Genomic DNA, 22,953 nt, shown 5'->3' with positions numbered 1-22,953 from the left:
ACAGTACTACTACTATTACTGCCAAAATTCATGAGAATACGTTTACATTTACTACCACTATTACTACTACTACTACTACTACTACTACTACTACTACTTCTACAACTAGCAAAATTCATGAAATTACTTTTAAAATTACTACCACTATTACTACTACTACTAGAACGGCCAAAATTCATTAGATCACGTTTACAGTTAATACCACTATCGTACTACTACTACTGCTACTATAATTGGAAACATTCATTAAACTACTTTTACAATTACAACTACTACTACAACTGGCAAAATTGATGAGATTACTTTTTTAATTACTGCCACTATTAGTACTATAAATAATAAAAATATTGTTAACATCATTTCTATTACTATACTAGGAGTAATACCATCACTACTGCTCCTACTACTACTACTTATAATACTACATAAAGAACACATTTTGCAATGTGTCCCGTACACATTTATTTATTTATTTGAATAACTTCCAAGCCTCTTTTCTTCAGTTTAGATTTTTCAGCAACTCAGCAATTTTTTCAGTGCACTTGCCTCCTTGACCCCTTCATAACCCTGACAGATAATCTCCGGAATCATAAACGTGACGCGCATGTCGATAAATATCATCGGCCAGCTGTTTGACACGACGTGGCTCATTAAGCCCCTGCGCTTGTTTGCCGTTCGCCTAATTAAGACGACAAATCTGTCGCCGAGCGCGTAACGTAAACTGCGTCTCCTGCTCCTTCATACAGAGGAGGCGAGGAGAAAGGGATGGCATCCGCTCACTAACGCTCCACCATTTAGCACAGCGACTCTGATGTGGGAATTAGACATCCTGTGCTAATTAGGGAGGCCAATTAACTGTGAAAGTCAGGCGTTTTTTTGTTTTTTTTTGACAAATAATCTCAGCAGAATACAGACATCATCGAGAATTTTATCCGTCTTCCATAGAGAGAGACAGTTGTATTGTTTTCGAAGGTTTGACGCTTAGCATTAGCGTGTTAGCATTGTTTCAAAAGGAGAGTCGACTGGGCCCTCTCATTAGCCTAAAATGGCTTCCTGTTTGTGTGATAGCATGAATTCTTAAGACACTATTCCGTAATGTTAAACGTTTGCCATTTTGCATCAGTTTTTCATTTTTTTTCTTTCTTTCCTTCCATCTTGAATGGTGAATTTTTGACTTTGATGCTGTGCTCCAGCCTTATACAAGGCTAAAAATCATGAAAATTTTGGTGGTTGCTTGTGTTGGGGACCCCTAAAATATTAATTTTCACTACAATGCATCTGTTTGCCAAAGGTTTCGGGTTTTCGGTCACTTTAAGGTCATCTGGAGAAGAATAAAAATAAACACCGCAATTCCAAAAAGGATCATGTCTGTGTGTCTCGTTCCCATTCTGATCATTTTGATTCATGATCACATGTATATTTGATTTGAGGTTATAAATTATGGATTTGCTGGACTAATGAACCATGGCTAGAACTTTTGCAAAGTGGTCTGAAATTATTGGACGTGGCTTTGTGTCAATGGAAAAAGACGCTTGTCAAAATGAAATAAGATGGTCCTAGTTCTTCTCGGGAATTAGATGGCTCCAAAGGTTTCGGCTCACTGGCGACCTTAATGAGCACGATGGAAAATGACGGGCTGGATGAACTGCCAGCATCCCACCGAGAACGGCCATGCGGTGGCGCTCTCTGCTAACTCCACACCCCCTGTCATAGGAAGCCGCCATTGCATTGCAAATGGCCAAGGGTGTGTTCCCGAGCTGTTTGGATACCAGGCGATGCTGGAGGTGTGTTTGCCGGTCCGCCGGTGGGCAACTCCCCCGCGGCGTCGCCCGCCTCAGGTGCAGGAAGGAATAGACTCCATGTACAACGTGTAATTATTGTAGCAGACAAGGGTGTGGATTTAAAGCGAGTCAATATGTAGATAAGCCTTTTATACACACACAGCTGCCTTGAAAATGATGCACGGTTGCCAAAATGCTGCGCAGGTAAGATGGAAGCCCTCCGGGCCCCTGGTGGAGGGAAGGGGCGTTCCAGGGAGATGGAAAATTCATAGGCTTGCGCTAAAATTCTTCATCCATGAAGCGCTTTTGTTTTGTCTTGACAGTTCGCTGGGAGGATATTCCCCACTTACATATCATGTATTGGCATCCGCATGGTTATGTACACGAATGTCGTCAAATCCGTGAGGTTGTTAAAAGAAGGGACAACAGGGCCTTCGAACAGCAGGGCCTTTGTCTCTTAAAAAAAATTGTAAATGTCTTCACTGGTGTTATTAGTCTTAACAGAAGACACACACCGTCAAGAAACCATCAATGCACTCATATTCTTATTCAAATTAGTGAGAAAAGGTTTTTTTTAATTCAATATATTATTATATTATTTTAATTGATATATTGATAAACATATATAAATTCAATGTATACATTAAAATAATATAATAATACATTAAATTAAAAAAAAATGGCCAAATGACTAAAATGGCCGAATAAATTTGGTATACAGTACCTTTAAATTTATTTTTTTTTTACTTGATTTTTCAGTAGATTTTTAATTTGGATGATTGTCATATTTTTGCATTAAAAGGTCATATAAAAGGTCACAGACTGAGGAAAAAAAAAATCAAAATGTTGGAATTGCTCCAAATGAGGTCATTCGTGAGTAAAACTGCTCCTCAAAAAAAAGTTTCTTTTAAACTTGCCCACCGAGTTGTAACGCGGCGTTCGTAAATCCAATGTGCATAATTGAATCTGTCTGTTTTTGTACTGTGGTAGGAAGTCAGGCTAGACAGAGACAATTTGCAAACGCTGAATACAAAGGACTAAACCGAGGTTCCCAGAAGCTTAATTCTCAATAAGTGATGGGCCAAATGTGAGCCGTCAAAAGTCATCGAGCAGACTCTCGTGTCAAAAAGTAGAATTGAACAAAGTCGGAAAGTTAGACCCATGCCACCCCGGAATTCCCTTTGAACAATGCATGGCGCTAAATGTACTAAATGGCAAATCAGCCGGGATCTTTTGTCTGAAGCCAGTTTATCTCCAAAACCAGCGCCGCCTCTTGCCCTGGCGGCGTGCCGGATAAAACGTCTTTGACACTGGGGGTCACAAACAGCGGAAGGACCCATCTAATATTCCATCACAATGTTGGTTCATCTTTCTGGGCCATCTATATTAAACATGACTACCACTCTAGCGGTTCCCCCAGCAGGGTCTCGGAATGGAATCAGAGCTGCTCTTGTTCAGTCAAGTCACTTCAGGTGCACGGGGACCAGCTATGGCGACACAGATCATGAGCTAGACGATATCAAAACGCTTATATCGATTTAAGATCAAGGATCACCGACTTCTTTTGTCTGCCGTATTCATATCTATTAAAATAATAGAGAAATAAAACTGTCATTTTTATTCATGAAAACCTAATTGGAATACTCAATATGATAAAATATAAAAATAAAAAAAAATCCCTCCTATCAAGTTGTTTTGAATTGTTTTTCATTTAAGTTGACCTTTTTAGAATTCATAAAATTGAATTATATATGCATTTGAAAGTTATACAGTGAAAAAAAGCACCATTTCCTATTTTTAAATGTTTTTTATTACTAGACAAGGATTAAAAAACAACAGATAATACATAAATTGATATTCATCAATAAAACGTTTCAAAACATTCAAAACAGTAAATACAGTAAAAATAGCACACGTCCCTACTTTTTGAATGAAATTGAATCTAATGAAAATATCAATTAAAAACAATGGATAATAAACCAATTGCATCAATATTTGAATGAAAGGTTCCCATCGTTTTTCATTTGATTGAATTTTATTTTTATTTAAACTACAATTAATGTAATAAAATTACATATGAAACCTGTTTTGTTTTTAAATTGTGGGTTAAATTTTGATTAAACTTATCGAAATAATTTCTAACAAAATGAAAATAAGTCATTTTAAATTATTATTTTATTTATTTATTTCTCCTAATCACACATGCTCACTTGAATTATATATATATTTTTTTAAGTACGTAGTTATTTTCTAAAATGTATTCTAAATTATAACAGTGGCTAAAGCCTCCATAGTTAATCAGAGGGTCTGGATCTAGCGACACCAGCAAAGAAAGCAAGCCCAGTGAAGGCCAAACAATGTAAAAAAAAAAAAAATGGCCGCACAATCATCTGCTATCTACCATCAGCATAACTTCGGCGGCATCGCTTCACTTCAGCGCGCCCTCCCTACCTCGTGCTAGCATAGCCTCATCGCTAATGAGGCCGGTTTTGGACGCACTCGGTCATTTCCGCGCGCTACCTTTTCAATGGCTAACTAGTCGTCGGAAGCATTTGTCGCCAAAGACATCAAAGGGGCGGATCGCTTGCCTCATAAACACCATGCCACCATTATTAGCTGAGTCGCCACCCTCTCATTCAACTGGAATTAAAAATTAAAAAGTGACGGTACGCCATTGGACGTTTGGTGGCGTGCGCAAAACCAACACGGGCTCATTAGCCAAAGCGCTTCTGAAGACGAGTGTTCCGACTTGAGACTCATTACGCTTCTCCTGTTTTATAACTCTTAATTGGGTTCATTTTCTATATGAAACGCTTTGAATATTTAATGTGAGCAAAAAAGTTGTACTTGCGATACTTGGCCCCGTGTTAATCGTCCAGCTTGGAAAGCCATTAGTGACTTTTTTTCTTTTGTGACTGTTATTTGTGATGCTGCGTGTACCCAGGAATGGTTACGAAGAAAATATTGGAGTGAGGGTGCTTAGCTACATCCCGCACACTTTTAAGAACGTTTGGAAGCTCTTTTTCAAAGGTATGGGGAAAAAAAAAAAAAATTTATAACCCAGATTAAATAGCATTTACACTTTGGCGCATATTTTCGGGTGCGTAAAAAGGGTGCAATTGTATGGTCACATATGTATCTTGGTCAAAGGCAGTGCTTCTCAATTATATTTTGCCAAGCGCCCCTAGGAAAGAGAACCCCCCCCCCCCCTCACCACTTGACACGCTGATTAAAAATATGATTATCTATAAAAATTGTAAAAGTATACCTAAACCTATGTCCTTTTTAACATTAACAAAAGAAAAAAAAACAATAACTTTCAACATTTGTTAATTGTTTTTTACAGTGTTTATGTCGGTTACACCTTAGTCTAAAACAGAAAAAAATATCAAAAGGCATCAAAGTGCCTGAAATTAAAATTATGAAATTTCCTATTTTATTGCACTTCACATTACAAGCTTAACAAGACAATGCACTCAGATTTTTTTTTTTTTTTGGCTTGGTCCTGGCTGCTATTATAGTCTTACTGTGACTACCTTGTGCCGATTTCATCGTTTAACCCAGCGACCACTTTCGGCCGATACTCTAAACAAGCAAAAACACCTTTATTAGGCACACGTTTTTCTAGTTTTAAGTCAGAAAACAGGCAAGAATTTTCAGGATTTTAGAGAGATTTCAGCGTACGTTAGAATTTAAGCAATTTCTGTTACGGATGCTTTCAAACATTTTGGATGTTTAGACTATCGGCCAAAAGCAGCCGCTGTGTCCAGTAAAGGGATAAATTGTGGAAATCTTCAGACAAGAAAGCTCACCTTGCCTTGGTTTTATCCATCGAGTTAGGTTAGACTAATGCTATATTTTCCACGATTCATAGATACAAAACCAGGAAGTAGGTCTACTTCCTGGATATGGCGCTCTCGATTACAAGTCTTAAATTCATTTTAGAAGGAATTTTCAGATTATAAGTGTGCCTTGTGGACTGAAAAATATGCAAAATACTGTAAGACTTCTCTTTCTGTGACGGTTTTATAAAAAAAAATTCTGGCATTTGGGTGTATCCTAACCTTGCGGTCTCCTCTAATAAGATGAATACACACAAGCAAGAATGACTAAGAACAAAACATCCGTCTCTGCGGCAGCTTTGGTACATTTTGGACAACTACTCCTGAATCTCTGCAGGGTTACATGAAATCTCAAGACCAAAACCAGGCACTAAGACGTGCGATGCTACATGCTAGCCGACTCGATAACTTAACCGTGAACATCAATGTTAGCAAGCGGCTGTGCTAATTAAGCCTTGGAGTGGCTCAGAGGGGTTTTAAAAAGTGTTTCCAGGCAGGGGAAGTTTGCTTTTGTTTGGAAGGCAGGTTCCGGGTGTTTAGCTGTGGTGACCTCGTGACTGTCTTCTGAGGAATTGTGTGCGCGCGCCGCTCCCCCTTCCTAAACCCGCAGGAGAGTGAGCGCCCCCGGGCCGGGCCTTTCATCTTAGCGCTAACCTGTGGACTTTGAAACTCAGGGCGATGGAATTGCAGCTTTGTCAGTACACCGCTAATTAGAAAATTCCTGACCCGGAGCGAAGATGTTTTAATTATGTGTTGTGTCAACGAGTTTGCAGATTTAATCCGCCGTTGATACACACTGCTGCATTGTAGGAGCCCGAGTGGAACTGCGTCTTTCTTCCTCCCCGAGCCCCCCTCCTCCCTCATTTTCGCGCCACCTTTGTCAAACGCCATCATACGCTCAAGTGGCCGACTAAGACGAGGAGCTAATGTGCGAGCTGGCGGAAAAAAAAAAAAAAAAAAAAAAGCTGGTCCGCTTCGGCCCCCCACACTTCTCCATAATGTGACAGCGGCTCTGTAGCAGTGAGTCAGTGCAAGGCAAGGCAGGAAGGGGTTAAGCAGAAATTGAGCGGGGGATGCTGGGGGGCAGCAGCGCTGCAGAACACAGCAGTGTTCGTGCGAAGGCAAGTCATTTCCCGAAACACTGCAGACACATGGCCTGCGGCGCTCCAAAACCTTTGGAGACCAAAATGGCTTGCAGGAGTTAGAAGTAATAAGGTGTTTTTTTTTTTTTCCTGCTTTTTTGCCTTCTTTCTCCTTGACTGAAATTCAGCACGGTTGCTATGCATCGCCATGGAACTGCCGAGCTGTTTTTTGTGCTTTATACGCTATAAACGTGTTCCGGGAACGGGCCTTTTTAAACATGTGCTCTCCTTTTACTTGTGCAATCGTTTCAAGTAGTTTGTTGTGGAAGTAATTCTCTCAACATTTCTGGACATTTATGGACCCCGATATGACATAAAGTACGACGCTGGCATATTGGTGTCTTGAATGTGTGCAGGGTACAATGGAATCTCAAAATTAATTGAGGTGTTTTGAACACAAAAGCTTTGTCTTTAACTGACGCAAACTTTTGCGCAAAGAGTTTTTAGGCTTTATTTGCTGTTATGTGCAATTTGACTGCCCGTTTTCTCATGGAAGTCATTCGCTCATATCCTTTTGATGTTTCTTTCAGTGGACTTCAAACTGGCAGAAAAAAAAGGAAATTGCATCATTTATCACATCAACGAGTCACGCGGACATATTTGCCAATACGCATTGGATAAAGAAAAGCCAACAATGGTCAATAAAGTGAAACTGACGATTTACGGATATGCCAAATGGCTTATTGACTGTGGCGTCTCGAATATAAGCTTGCTACAATGAAATTTCAAGTAGTTAGTTGGCTTTTTTTTTCAGTTACTATTGGAATGAGTCTGAGGTAGCTTACCTGAAGCGTTTCATATCCACAATGCAAGACTGCGCCATTTGATGTCAGTTTTTGGCATTTCTATCTTTTTGACTCAGTGTCCTGTTTCGATTAAACGCCATGAAAATTCCGATTGAAAATGTATCGCAACGATTCTCAAACTACGCTTTCACATGAGTGTCTCGTGCCGCTAAGCAATATGCTTCCTTTCCTCAATGCAGTTTCCAGCAAGTGGAACACTTTAGTTGGGTCCATTTATTTGGCGCTTCCATCAGAAAGAGCCCAGAAATCTCTGATCTTATGATGTAAAAAATAAGCACCATCTGTGTTAGCATTTCTTGACCTACATTGCATTTTCACGTCAAAATGGGCCCATCGTCCGTGACTTTTTCTCAAAGTTTGAATAGAACTGCTAGCTCCATTGAAGGGGAACCTGTAACGGCAACAGAGACCTTTTGTCCATTCCAATCTCTCGGCGATTAGGAGTGGACTGAACCATTTAATTCCCTCTGCCAATTTTGTTTGTGTTAATCTTGGCATCTTGGCTCGTTTGCTTCAAAGTGGCGCCCCGTCTTATAATCCGCTCGTGTACATCTGCGAATTATTATTATAATTCTTGATACATTTATTAGAGCTGAATAAACTCCACATCAAATACATCACCCTGGCAATGTTGGAGCGCCCGGGGCCAATCAGCCGACATCTGTTAACTCTTTCAAAATGGCCTCATCCAGCTTGTCTGTGGGCGTTTGGCAAAGAGGGGGGCGGGACGGGCAAGGCAAGCGAGTGAGCGAGCGAGAGAAAAAGTCTCTGTTGCTGATTAATGGCGGTCGTAGGAGAGATGTTTTGGGCCAAGTGCAGAGATTAAGAGGGGGCGCTGAGGGCAGGGGCGGTGGGGTTGTTGCATTGGGCTCGCCACTGTAAACAGTGCAGAGGCACGAAGCGGCGGTCCTTCGCTCAAATGCGGCGGGAGGCCAACGCATGGATGGAGGCCATGGCAAAGCGCGTTATCAAATCTGCTGTTTCCACTGAGCAGTACTGTTTGGGAATTTGGGGGTTTCTGACTGTAGTTTCTGACCCGTTGTGTCAACCAGTAGTCCACTTCTGGTTGGATCTGGTTTAAAGGGTCCTGAAATATCAAACCCAGTTGTCCTTTTGGCCATTCGTTTTTGCTTCTGATGTTGGAAAACGGGGAACTATCCAATTTCATTTATTGTTGTTTCCATATACAGTATGTAGAAAAAAATTAAAAAGTCAAACTACGGGAAACAAGTTATCTCACATTTCAAAATTAGTGCATTCCCGATGCTCTTTTATGTATTTATTTATCACAAATTAAATTTGACCGTAATTTATAATCAATACGCTTGCTTTGCCTTGACCTGAAAGACATTTTTCTATTGCTACTGATAAAAAAAGTAAATAAACAAATTAAAATTTTACGTGTGCTGGGATTCATTTTATAGGTGCTCCTTTCAAAGTTCCTCAGAATGGGTGCTAACATAAGGCCACAAAAAATGCTATTGGGCTGCCTTGGAAGCACTTCAAGCAAGAAAAGTAAAATATCTTGCGAGTTTGCAGGAACCAAATTACGGTGAGACTCTCACATTCTGGTAGAACATTTGATAAGTCTGGTTTTCAATGTATTTTCCATGTTAAATTTATTTATGTATTTATTTATTTTTTATTTTAAAATTTAACGTGAGATTTCCCCCTTTTTTTCTTTTAAACGTCACATCAAACGTTACATCAAAACACAAAGTGGGACTTGGATCGTGTTCTGTTCTGTCTACATCAGAAGGAAACATTAATGGCTATAACATACAGTACATGTACTACCCTAACATATAATGTACACTATGTTTTTTTTACATATTTTCTGGCATTTCCATTATAACACTAAACTGTACCACTTAGTCAAAAACAATACAAAAAACTTGGTTTATGTCTGCCTCAGTTCGGCTCTATTTGTCCTCCTTGCCTCCAGCAGAGACATTAGAGTTTAACATGTTTTTTTTGGTTTTCTTTTTCAAAGTAATAACAATGTTGCACCATCAAATGCATCATGAAGGCTTATTGAGCTCAGCCAAGATGGGGGAACTGCACTTTTCTCCCTAAGCGTCCATGCAGCACAGCATTTTGCTCTTCGCCGAGACTGTCATGCAGCTACCTGGTGAAATGTGTGCGTGAGCTGCCGTGTGTGTGTAGCGATGTAGTGCTGAGGCAGCAGGTTAGCCGGGGCGGGGGCCGAGCTGAAGTGTATGCCTGGCAAAGTGGGCCATTAACCCACCGCCCTAAGCTGTGACCTGGGCCAAATCCAATATTGGCTCCGGCATCAAGGCACAGGTGCCACTCAGGGTTCAAAGCCAGAGATCATCAAGATCCCCCCCCCTTTTTTTTCTAACGCCGCCTTTCACCCCCACTTCCACCTCCGCACACAATAAAGCGCTCGATGTAAATTCCTTGAGACACCCACGAGCATCACTGCGTCTCGGGTGGAGACTAGCAAGCCGGAGCAGAGGGGCAAAGACAGGAAACGGGCTCAGTGAGAATGTCGCTATACGGCAGCCGACCCCTAGAAAAGAGAAAACTTTTCGCGCCTCCCCCCCAGTCGATGCACTGAATATAAATAAGATTATTATTGATGAAAATTGATTACGTATACCTACACGTATATCCTTTTTAACATTAACAACAGAAAAACGCAATATAAAACAAACTTTCAACAACTGTTGATTATTTTTATCGTGTTTATACGTGTTATAGCTTAGTCTAAAACGATAAAAATTTGGGAATTCATGTTTTTTTCCCTGTTGTTATTTTTATGACTTGGCTTTCTGTATTTCACATCTATATTAGGGCTGGGCAAAACAAATTCGACCAAGTCGGGTCAGTCCACTTTAGAAGTCCGTGGTTGCAATCACGTCTGCCGTTTTCTACAGTTTTTTTTTTTTTTGCAATGTTGGCAAGGGGGAAAGACTCCCCAAAAAACATATCACAAGTTAAGAATCATTTTGAACTAAAAAGAGATAATTTCATTCAGAAAAAAGGGACAAATGTAATGTAGGGTTCAATTATTGCAATGTAAGAAAAGGCATACCATAGCATTATTTCAGGGAAAAAAACATATGCAAAGACTGTCTTGACACCTACTTCACATCTTTTACTTATTGCGGTTATGCTGTAATAATTTATTCATGGTTATTTTCACACTAGACCGTTTACCAATTATTATGTAGATGTTTGAAAGGGAAAGTATGCTAAAACATGTACTTATTACGCCTACCCCTCTACATAGTAATAGACTTAACAAAGTGCCGCTGATGTCAGGAAAAAACAACTTTTAATTGTCTCATCTCCATTGTCCACATTATTAAAAAAATAGATGCAGAAAAACAAATTGCTGCTTTTAGCATGCACTCAACATAAGTCTGAAAAAGTAAAGTTCTCAATGCTGAACATGCCGCCTCCTCCTCTTCCTCTACCTCAGGTCCACTGAGCTCTATGTTCCTGTTCCTCCTGCAAACAAGTCAAACGTCTGAAGCGATGTATCGAAAGTATTCCCGCGCGTTCGGTAGGATGGATATGTCATGTGACATGACGCCTGGGAGCACCCATCAACAGATAAAATGACAGATGCTGTTTTTTGCCTCGTGGATCCTCGTTTTTTTTTTTTTTTTTTGTCTTCGCTATTCCTTTCACCCGCTGTGACCTGACAGTGCCGCCGTTTTGTTTTGTTCCATTTCCATTCCGAAGGCTTCCGAGATATCTAACCGAGGTGGCGTCTTTCTACGTCGAAGTATAGTTTGGCCCTGTTCCCCTCAATAAAACTCTTCTGAGGGAAACAGGAAACTACGGGTCAGATATTTTGGGACACTTTGCAATGAAAACACCAAACGGAGCCAAGCTATGCACTAGGTTGCTACGATCAGATTTTTTTGAGACCCTTTTAGTCCAAAAAGGCCAAACGTCAGAATTGACATTTCTATTATAAAGGATTTTGAATCATATGACCAATTCAATCTTAGATATAGTCTACATGTAGCAACCAAAGTGGAGATTTGCCAAAGTCTCCGGATTCGCGTTTCCATGTAGCATTCGCAAATTGAAGATTTACGTCATCACTCTATTTCCTGCCAAACATGCCGACATCGGTGATGTTATCGGAAAAGGAAACCTGTAGAGGGCCAGTATGTTTAGTATTTGCACTCGTCTTTTAAGGTGGACAGAGTATTGTATGCTATGTCTATGTAAATATGGGTGCTGCCATTGAAAGATTGACTTCCATTCTTCAGTTACACTTGCATGTAGGAAACAGTTATGTTATAAGGGTGCCATCCAATGGTCACAGTTAGCACTACTGTGCTCAATTGATTTATATTAGGTAGTCCAGGGTGTTAGCTACCCCCCATAAAAAAACTATTCGACGAGAATTTTATTATTTATTATTGTTCTTATTATTTTAAAAGACGAGAATTCTTGTTCATGGCACTGAAAGAGGTGAGAGACGGAGGTTGAGCTGATTGGACAGAATTTGGTGAAACTACTGCTGCCTAGCGGCTTGGCGTGCTTGTGAATGGATAAAACCACACTATGCAAATTTGTGAAGCAATTTTTTTTTCTTTATTAAACAAAGCTGTATGGGCAAATTTTTTTGTAGTTCCTAGGTGTACTTGATTCCGATCCGTGGCTGTAGGTTTCGGCGATGCTAGAAGGATATGCTTTTACCCGTTTAGCCGAATGCAAAAGTTGGTTCATGGTGGATTTCGGTGTATTTCCGTTGTAAGGCGTCCGCAAATACCCGAATTAAATGTACAAATAGAGCAGTTTGATTGTTTGATACACTTTTCTGGCATGTGGTTTCATGTCAAAATCAGTTTCAGGTTGTGCTCGGTGACCACGGATACCGAGGTAGCGTCCTAGTGTGCTTATTTTCGCTTTGGATAGAATCAGGAATTTCCCGTACAGGCGCTGACCTTTCTGTGCGCATTTATGTCACTTGAGGCGACCGTCGCCCCCGTCGCCGCAGGAAGCGCTCGCTCCTCGCCACAATCAACGTTTCCCTTGTCCCCGCGGCCACTCCCTGTCCATCTGTCCAGGTGGATGCATGGCTTTGATTGGTGGACTCCTCCGCGCTGTCACCGGGCTTTCCTGGTGATTGGCAGTAATTGGCGCGGCCGTGGGCGGGCTCATCTTTCACATACGCTCAAGATTTGACTGACACGATTAGAATGAGACGTACCCCAAATTTAAACCTTCATTGAGTAAGGTACCGACTTCAGTAACGTTTTTTTGGGGGAAAAATACCTTTTTAGCACATTTATTCAGCGATTTCTTGTAAGAAAGGTTGCGGAGTCCACTTGTGGACACGGTATGAACGTGTAACCTGTTAACAATTAGGTCCTGTCTGCACCGTGCGCTGTGTGTTTATACAACGTTGCAATCAGTGTAATTGTCCGCACTCGGTCTTGTTTACCCGCTTCAACTTGGCACTCGACCACCTTTCTTTTCATGCGCGCTAATTGATTCCCATCAGCAGCTATGCAGCCGCCCTCGTTCATTCTTTATAGAACAACAAATACACGGAGCCATGATCAGTAGCATTGTTTATTTGTCGTGACTGCCGATAATCCTAAAAGCCCTAAAAGGTTTGTTTTCTCCGCTCTCGCCGAGGTTTTTCTCATGATGAAATCTCATATATGATTTTAAAAATCGGACGTTCCTTCTCATCGGCGCTTGTGTAGTGTAGAGAAGTGTTGTTTACGTCCGGCTGTTGTTCTTCACCAAGGAAACGAAAGCCAAGACGAGTATGAACTCAAACAGAAAAGCCAACTTGGAATGGTTCGTGTTTAGTCTAGTTTTAACGTTTGCTCTGAACATATACAGAAAAAAAAACGGTGCATAGGAATAATGGAAAATATATATTTTTTTCTTGAATATGAGCTTCAAAAGAAAGTCTCTTTCTCAAATAAAGGCCACTTTGTTCTGAAAAAAGACTTGGTTGCAAGATGGAGGAAAAATTTAAGACCCGTTATTTTCACGTTATTTTTAAGAGTCCGGACATTAAATCCTGCATACCTAAGTAGTACATCGACAACAGTACCTAAGTACATAAGTACCAGTACTTTAAGGACAATAATTTCTAAGTACTTAAGTATTACATAGAAACTTAAAGGGACACTGTGTAAGATTTACACATTTTTTCATTAAAAAGGAATAAATTGAACGATTGAGCCGGAGGCTGCTATGTGTGTTAGTGCTACGGACAACAGTAAATGCAGCACCTCCTCCATTGTCCCTGAAAGTATCTTGGATTGAAATTTTGGACTCTTGAAAAACGTGAAAATACGTCCCTTTCATTGAATAAGTTATCATCAACAAAAGAAAAAAGTAAAATCAACTTTCAACAACTGTTAACATTTTCTTACAGTGTTTATGCAGGTTACGGCTGAGTCTAAACAGAAATAAAATCAAAGTACCTGTGAAAAAAAAATGAAAATTATTATTATTATTATTTTATTTTTATTTTTTTATTGCAATTACACTTCACCTGACAAAAATAAAGTCTTTTCCCTGGGGTCATCCCCCTTGACTCCCAGGGAGGCCCGCCCCACTATTTTAGAAGCACTGCTCTAATATATCCCGTATTAAGTTCACTTTTGTTTGTTTTATTTTAAAAATAAAAAGCCTTAGAATGGATTTTCATGAAGGACTTGTTTTCAAATGGGGGTATGACAAGTCATTTCAGGGGGTGCATGAGATTTTAAGACTTTTAAGATTTTCTGCACGTATAAAAAACGAATCGAATATTTTTTTTCATGAAAGGAACAGTGCATTTTCTTTTCAAATGAAAAACAAATGAATCGGAACAGGAGGTAACGGTTTGAAGTCTCCCCCCGAAAGTGCTTCCCGCAGGTCAGCGTTAGCTAACGTTGCCGCTTTGTCTTTGCCGTCAGCTCTCGGGCAGCGCGGCGGGCTCCCCGGCCGCCTCGTCGTCCGCGCCCTCGTCGTCGTCCCGCCAGTACGCCCGCCAGCGCATCACCCGCGTCAACCTCAGGGACTTCATCTTCTACATGGAGCAGGAGCGAGACACGGCCCATTCGCTGCTGCTCTACCGCGCTCTCCTCAAGTAGCCTCCGCCTCCTCTTCCTCCTCTAGCCACGTGCCTTCGGATCAGGTGTCAGCTCCGCGTCTCCATACGTGCGCTCGTCCTCGCGCGGGTTCCTCGCCGCAAAAACACAACGGGGGGAAAACGTCTCCCCAAAATGCATCCGTTGTCTCGCTTTTCATCTCTGAAGGCCGCCGCGTGTTTTTAAGAGTTTTTTTTTTTTTTTTTAAACAACATTCTAACAGCCAATCACATTCAAGTAGGGTCCGGTATTTTCTGACCTGGGGTCAAAAGCAGACATTTCAATCACATTTCTTTTGCTGTAATTGTAAATAGTTGTGTTACATTTTTTTAAATTTTGTTTTACAGCACAGTAAAATGAATCAACGGGCTGTGAAGCCGATCTTTGGTGCCATCGCATTTCAGATGAGTTTAAGCAAGATGTAATAGGGCCTCATTGACGCAAATGCTTTTGTTTTTTTTTTTTATAAAGGTTGTAATTTTATGGGACTATAAAAGCTTAAGATTTATGAGAAAGAATTGTGCATGCGCCTCACATTTCTTTTGTGAATAATATCTTTTTTGTTGTTGTTGTATAACACTTTAGAAATGTTACTTAGCTCTAAATTAAGTCGTTGTACAGCTTGGATAATATCCTCTCAAAATTGTGCAGCACGCAGCCATCAACACTTTCAGTGCCGTTGACGTAAAATGACGTCGGTGGAAACTGGGGAGCCCCGTCAACGTCAGTTGACGTCATTTTTTTTAACACTAACTATAGTCAATTAGAATGCTCAAAATTGACTGGCAGGTTTTCCCTCTCAATTATTTTTTTATTTTTTTTATGGGGCCTGGCATTAAAATTGTTAATATCAGAACCACTGGCAACAAAACTGCACACCCCCAAGTGAAATTGTTTTTGCGCCCATCCGCCATATGTAACCGTAAAGATTGTTGGTATGCACAATACACCATCTGACTAAATTAGATTGGTCTCGTCAGACCACAAATCACAGTTTCAAATGTCCTTCTCCTGCATTTATTATGCAACAGGAGAAGCAAACTTCTTTGACACCAAATTAAACTTCCTGTGACGGTGGGAGCAATCACATGACGTTTAACACATCTACTCAAAAGTAGCACCGACAATACCGAAACACGTTTAAGGGGTGCGCTCACTTTTGTCGTTTACGGTTTAGGCAACCATAGCTGTGTGCCAAGTCGTCTCATTACAAAGCGGAATAAAATATTCACAAAAATATCAGGCGCGTAAGCTAGTGCACCGGTGTCAAACTCGTGGCCCGGGGGCCAGTTCCGGCCCGCCACCGCATTTTATGTGGCCCGTCAAATGCGAATTTGGGTTTTTGGGCTAAAATATCAAATTTGCAAGTGTTCTTCAACTTTTCCACATTCTTCAGAAACAACAAGCATTGTTTTTGGTACGTACTCCCAATTTTTTTTCTTAAACTCGACAATGTGCGACGATCATACTTCCATTTTAAAATTCACAATCAGAACGTTTCTCCGACAGAAACTGGAACAAAAATTTGGCAATTGGTAAAAATGAGTTTGACATCCCTACACTAGTGTATAATATTTCCCTTGCATTGTTATGAATTATTTGCAAAAATGACCTTTTCCCGATGAAACGATGTTGTCACTACTGATAGATCATTTTATTTCACAAAATACCAATTTAGTTGATCTCGTAACGTATTTCCTGTGACAGAAAATGTTTTATTTCACGAAAAAGTGTATTATGAAAATTGATGTTTGAAAAATTATACGATTATTCCAGAAAAGAACAACGAAAAAAAATGAGCGTTATACTTTTGTCATTGTGCACCTTTTTTTTTGTTTTTTTTTTACATAATGTCACTATTATGTCAAACTTTTTTTTTTTTAACTCCCTGTATTTTTTAACAGGACCTGGAACTTTACAGCCGTAACATTATGACTGTGTTGTATGATTATTATTATTGATATTTTGAAATTCATTTCAGCGGCCTCAAAACACCTTAATCCTTTTATTTTGCTCAGCCGTTTGTGTTTGTTTCAAAACGGGCTGGTTGCCGTAGTTACAAGTTCAGCCCACCCACTTTGTTTTTTATGACCGCAGACGTGAGCAGTTTGTGCAAATGTTTGAAGAACAACAACAACAACAAAAAAACAAATGTTATAAGTCTATCAAGTTTTTTTTTTTGTGTTTTTTTTGAAGTGCATATGAGTCAGCTCCCATGCAGTGAAGTGTGAGGCATTCAGGCTCCTTTTTACACATCATGTCACATTGTCCGGCCGTTTTATAAATGTATAAACGCAAAATCACGCTTGTTGTTGTTTGACTGTTTTAATGACCGATAATTTAAATGTAATATCTCGGCCTATGCAGTTTTTCTCTCTGGACGAATCGAAATATTTCAAACTGTTGGTTGCGCTTTGTTTGTGAGTTTTGACTGCACTTTTGTTGTATTCATTTTTTTTTTTTTTTTTAAAGTCCCTGTTTTAGCTGGCAACTTTAAGCTGTTTAATAACGCTAAGAAATGTAAACTTTTAAACAGTATTGACACTTTCCCTCAAAAGTCACACCTTGTAATATATTTTCATTTTTTTTTTAATTTTTAATCAATTGGCTTTTATGCACATTTGCCCAATGTTTTCTGCTCTTTGACAAGCACAATAGCGTTGATCTCGACTGCTTTTTTTTAAAAAAATAATAATAATAATGATCTTGTTTGCTTTTGGCGTTTTTATCGCTTTCAGCTTTTTAGCCAAAATCTTGGGACGATATTTAAAAAAAAAAAAAGTCGGAAAAAAAAACTTTCACTGTAAGGATATTTTGTAAATACTGTTTACAAGACCTATGTGTTTATTAGAACCACGTTATTTTTGGTAAACTCTTGTACATATCTTGGAATTTTCCTGTTTGTGTGAAATGACAAAACAAAAACAACAACAACAAACAATACTGATGTATTTGTACCTATTTTATAAAGGAATAAATAAGCTGTTTACTAAACTGAAGAAAAAAAAACACGTTGTGTTGTGTTCATTTCTTCAGCATTTAAATGTTGAAAGCATTTTGGAACACCAAAAGTATTTTACTCTGCAGATTATTTGCCATCCCCCTAAAAATATTATTATTATTTTTTTTTTAAGTGACCATGTATAAAGTAAGATGTTTTATTTTCTTAAATGATCATATAAGGCTTTAAATAATAATAACAATCAACATTTTTGCTTTTTGTTTCTTGGAGAAAAATAAAACGTATATAATGCGGCTTTTTTTAAATTAAAAAAAATGCCATTGAATACTAAGATGTTTTTTTTAATCACCATGTATTGTACAAATATAGTATAGTAAGGTGATTTTTTTGAGGAAAAAAGATGATGATTTATAGTAAGGCATTTAAAAAAGAAAGATCAAAAGTAAGTCTTTAGAAAATAATAAAATTCACAACTTTGTATCATTTCCCCCCAAAAATTTAAAGAAAGTGTAGAAAAGTGATTTTTTTTCAAAAAAAGAAAAATGACTATGTAGAGGAAGATTGTTTTTAAAAGGTTATGAATAATAATAATAATAATAATAATAATAATAAAATAAGGCTTTGAAAAATAAAAAAAAGACAAATATTGACAATGTGTGTGTGTATATATATATATATATATATATATATATATATATATATATATATATATATATATATATATATATATATATATATGTGTGTATATATATATATATATATATATATATATATATATATATATATATGTGTGTATATATATATATATATATATGTGTATATATATATATATATTTTTTATCCATTAGATATTGCATATGGAAGCAAAAACACACACAGGCCCATACAGTACATCCTTTTATTATCGCAAATATGCCAGAAAATTCAAATGAAGTCACTGCAAAATGAACACATGCCCTTTAATACCACAGTCTAATTGTTTTTTAAACACTTTAAATAATATACATTATTATCATTATTATTATTATACCCTTTAAAACGCTTCAGTCGGTATGTACATAATGTGATGCTTGGAATTCTTTTCTTTTTTCTTTTTTTAAATGGTAAAAACACAAGTCCGAATAACGGGTAAGCTGACCCATGACTTCACGTGGTTCTGAGTATTCCAATGGGGTGCACTTATTGCTGACAAACCAAATAAATAACACCCCACGGGTTAGGAGGAGAGCGTCTTTAACGGGTCAAAAGTGAACCCTGGAAAAAGTCATTGGCAGAGGAATCGTTTTTGGAGTCTATTCCCACTGGCTCCAGAAATCCCGGTGAAAATTCTAGTTCGATTGTAAGAGCGCCCCTACTGGAGAAGAGCAAGTACTGCTTTGTTGGGAGAAGCCGATATTTTTCTCCTGATCTGGAAAAAAAAAATGTTTGTATAAAAAAAAAGAGCAGCCACAAATATCTAATCTTTTCCCATCAGTGTGTGTGAAAAGCAACAAAGAGCATATGGAACATGACACACACGCTTTGATGGAGAGAAAACACGGCCCGCCCACCATCGTTTCTTTGTGGGGAACGCAACCACCACCAAAAAGATTAAAAAAAAAAAACTGCCCAAAAAAGGCGCTGCTTCAGTAATCTGACAAGATGGATATTTAGATTTCATTTTTTTTTTTTAAATGTGCTTAAAAGAAATCTTTATACAATCAATAAAATATGCACCCTGTCAGCTTTGGTTCCTACAATGTTGTTTCAAATGACTTGAAAAAAAGGCCATGTCCACAAAACACAGGTAGTTTTTTTTTTTTTAAGTTTTAAATGAAATGATCTCATTTCAAATCAAGTTTTTGGGGAGTTTTTTAATTAATTAATTTTAGTCTAGTGACGAGAAAATGAAGCTTCATGAAGCATCGATATATATATATATATATATATATATATATATATATATATTGATGCTTCATGAAGCTTCATTTTTGATATATATATAAATATATATATATATATATATATATATATGTATACATATATCGATGCTTCATGAAGCTTCATTTTTTCGTCACTAGTCTGTGTCTTCATTTTCTCCTTTTTAACTTAGTGTGTACCTTTATGAGAAAAATATTTTTCACTAAAATGTGGAGGTACTTTTTTTTGTTGATTAGCAAACTATTCTAGGTAGAGGGAAAATAAAAATATTCAAGGTTTAATACAAAAAAAAAAACCCTGTGCATACAGTGGGCGAACATGGCATGATGACGTGGGAGACGATTAAGTGCAAAAAAATAAAAAAAAGATTTACAAACATTTAGAGTACACCTGCTTGACGAGACATACTGGTAAACTATTGTCGTCTTTTTTTTCGTAAGACATTCAATATAAGTGTGACTCAAAGTCCTCTGGTGATATGTTGAACGAGAACATGAACTGACATTTTGTGTGTGTGTGAAAAAAAAAAAAAAACACTTCTTCCCAACAAGCTCAGGATTAGCAAAACAATTCTGTCCATCCTTCATATTAGAGAAAAAGACACAATAGCCCATGTGAGGGCATGGTGACTGTCCACTTCCAAGTTAAAAAAAACAAACAAAAAACTTGCAAAATATTTGCTCGCGATGGTCCCGATGGTCCTAAATGTTCAAGTAAGCTGCTCGTGTATTCGTTTGCTCTTTGGGCGGAATTCCAAACCTTTTTTTTTCGTATACGCGTCTACATTCCCCTCAGAGGGTTGGACGAGCCTCTGCTTAGTACGTGTTAGGGCGTGGGTTTTCATTGACATGGGGGGCGGGGGGGGTGTTGATTTTGGCCAGGTGGTCCCATCCCCGGTCTTTCTAGTCCAGGGGTTCCTGTTTTATCCTGATGGGCGTGTTGATGGAGAGACTCCGCCGGTCCTCGCGGCACAAAACGTACTCGCTGAACTGTGAGGAGTCCACGCCGCCGCCGCAGGACGCCGCCACGCTGAAGCCTTTCTGGAAGAGACGCTCCAGGACCTGAAGACACACATGCGTGGAGAGGAAGACACGCAGATCAGGACACGTGTGTAAAATGGATGTCGGGTTACAGCTACAATGCATACAGGATACGTCACAAATGGGAACAGGAACAGTTGAGTTTGGTTTTCAAATTAAGAACAAATTAATTGGAACATGAGGCGATTTATTGCTAAATTGTGTTTTAGAGACATATCCCATTTTAAGCCAATTTCTTTTTACCGTGGAAGGTAAGTGCAGACTCACGGCACTAGGTGGTGCAGTAGAGTTCTCATTGTCAAAGTCTGTGGGAGTTATTAACTTTTTAAATTGCTGTCAACATTTTTTTTGTGATTTAGAAAGAAAAAAAAAAGGCAAATTATTTTTCTTTTATTTATTTATTTTTTCAGGTTACAATATTTAACTCATTCAGAGCCACGGACGAGAATTCTCGTCTTTAAAAATAGTAATAACAATAATAAATATGTATGTATACAACCGTTAGAAGAAAAGATTTGGACAGTTTCATGGCACAGTTGTACCCGGACACAACATACTATAAAAACATTTGGCTTCAAAATAACCCAATCATGGGTCTTAAAAGGACCAACCCAATATTTGAGTCATTGACCCAAACCTAAAAAATCTGGTTGTTGTTTTGTGTAAAATTGCCTAAAATGTTGGGTCAAACTGACCCATATTTAGGGACGGCCCTTTTCTGACCCATAATTGGGTTATGCAGCCTAAGTTATATTTTCTATATTCTATCATGATTTTTAATGATGTAAAAAAAATACCTGTAGCTCATTGCAAGAGTACTCATTTTGTATTTGTGTGATCCGTTCGTGGCACATTAGTTCAAACTACAGTCGCGGTTGGAGTAGGAAGTTAGCGTACGCTTCCCGCCTAACGCATCCTTATTCCCGACACGTGCCCCCCGCCCCCCGGCGGCTTACTCGTCTCACCCCGGCCTCCTCATTACTCAAATTAGGAGCCTCAGTAATCAGCTCGCCGCGTTCACCCCCGAACGCACCTCGGCTCGCACTCCGCGCAACCCTTTGAGCTCGTGGCCTCGCCACGCCCGGCCAACGGGGCGCCGGACGGACGGCCCGCGTCATGAATAGTGCAGCGCCGGCGTGATGTCGGCCGCCCCCCCCGGCCTCGTTCCGTGACCGTGTGAACGGGGAGGGTGGCGGGCGCCTTAATGACGCGCGGCTCATGTTTTGACCGACGATGAACGGTTTGGAGGCCATCTTCAGACTTTCTGAAATGGATTAACCGGTTCAATGCCAGCCCGATTAAAATGAATATTCGACGTATATCGCCGTCGATGGCAGGGAACGAGTCGAATTATTCACTGACAGTAAAAACGGATCTTTGACGTATAAAGCCGTCAACGGCACTGAATGAGTTGATTTATTCACTGACCGTAAGAATGAATCTTTGACATCTTTAGCTGGCAATGGCAGTGAAAGGGTTAACATTCACTGACAATAAAAAACTGAGCTTTGACGTCTATAGCCGTCAATGGCAGTGAATGAGTTAACGTATTCTCTGACGATAATAAAAAATATCTTTAACGTCTACGGCCATCGATGGCAGTGATCGAGTTAACTCATTCTAAAGTCGTCAGTGGCAGTGAATGAGTTAACTTATTCGCTGACAGAAAAAATGGATATTTGACGTCTTAGAATGAATTAACTCAATCACTGCCATTGACGTTAAAGATCGTTTTTTTTATCGTGAGTGAATGAGTCAACTTATTCAGACAGTTAAAAAACAAAATATCTTTAACGTCTATAGCCGTCAATGGCAGTGATCGCGTTAACTCATTCACTGTCAGTAACAATGGATATTTGACGTTTGTAGCCGTCAATGGCAGTGATCAAGTTGATTCATTCACTGACAGTAAAAATAGATCTTTGACGTCTTTTGCCGTCAGTGCCAGTGAATGAGTGAAATTATTCTTACAGTAAAAATGGATGTAAAAATGTAAAAATGGCAATGAATAATGCTGCTACAGACATCAAAGATCCATTTTTACAGTCAGTGAATAAGTTAACTCATTCACTGCCAATGACGTCTATAGACGTCAAAGATTTTTTATTTTTTTTTGGAACAATAATACAATATGAGGTGTCTTGACTGATCTAGCAATTTTAGATTTGGGGGTCACAGCATTTGGGTCATTATAACCGAATGTCGCCCCCACCCCATAACGATTTTTTTTTTTTTTAAACCCGTGACAGGCGAACGATTATGGAAATGATATTACATTGGCTTCTTTAATGGTTGCATCACATTGCATTTCTTCTCCCTCTGCGTGTCACCCTTTCCACACATGTGGGACCGGCGCTCGTCTTTGGGCCCGA

The 22,953-nt window shown here is 39.0% G+C and overlaps 2 protein-coding genes across 7 annotated transcripts in view; one reads left to right on the top strand and one right to left on the bottom strand.

The window, feature by feature from the left end:
- The window catches only part of LOC148424425 (transcription initiation factor TFIID subunit 4), a 79,227-nt gene extending 61,566 nt beyond the window's left edge, over nt 1-17,661 (top strand). For both annotated transcript variants that reach the window (XM_088413713.1, XM_088413714.1), the window contains one exon: nt 14,486-17,661. In XM_088413713.1, the coding sequence (XP_088269839.1) occupies nt 14,486-14,662 (177 nt within the window). In that variant the 3' untranslated portion in view covers nt 14,663-17,661. The remainder of the gene's footprint in view (nt 1-14,485) is intronic.
- Nucleotides 17,662-20,054: 2,393 nt separating this feature from the next.
- kctd15b (potassium channel tetramerization domain containing 15b) overlaps nt 20,055-22,953 on the bottom strand; it is a 31,281-nt gene continuing 28,382 nt past the window's right edge. For all 5 annotated transcript variants that reach the window (XM_088412978.1, XM_088412977.1, XM_088412976.1 and 2 more), the window contains one exon: nt 20,055-20,602. In XM_088412978.1, coding sequence (XP_088269104.1) covers nt 20,444-20,602 — 159 coding nt within the window. In that variant the 3' untranslated portion in view covers nt 20,055-20,443. The remainder of the gene's footprint in view (nt 20,603-22,953) is intronic.

This window comes from Hippichthys cyanospilos, chromosome 4 (assembly GCF_059441005.1).
Source record: "Hippichthys cyanospilos isolate Australia breed blue-spotted pipefish chromosome 4, RoL_Hcya_1.0, whole genome shotgun sequence".
In the NCBI taxonomy this organism is placed as follows: domain Eukaryota; kingdom Metazoa; phylum Chordata; class Actinopteri; order Syngnathiformes; family Syngnathidae; genus Hippichthys; species Hippichthys cyanospilos.
This window is presented reverse-complemented; position numbering and strand designations above follow the sequence as displayed.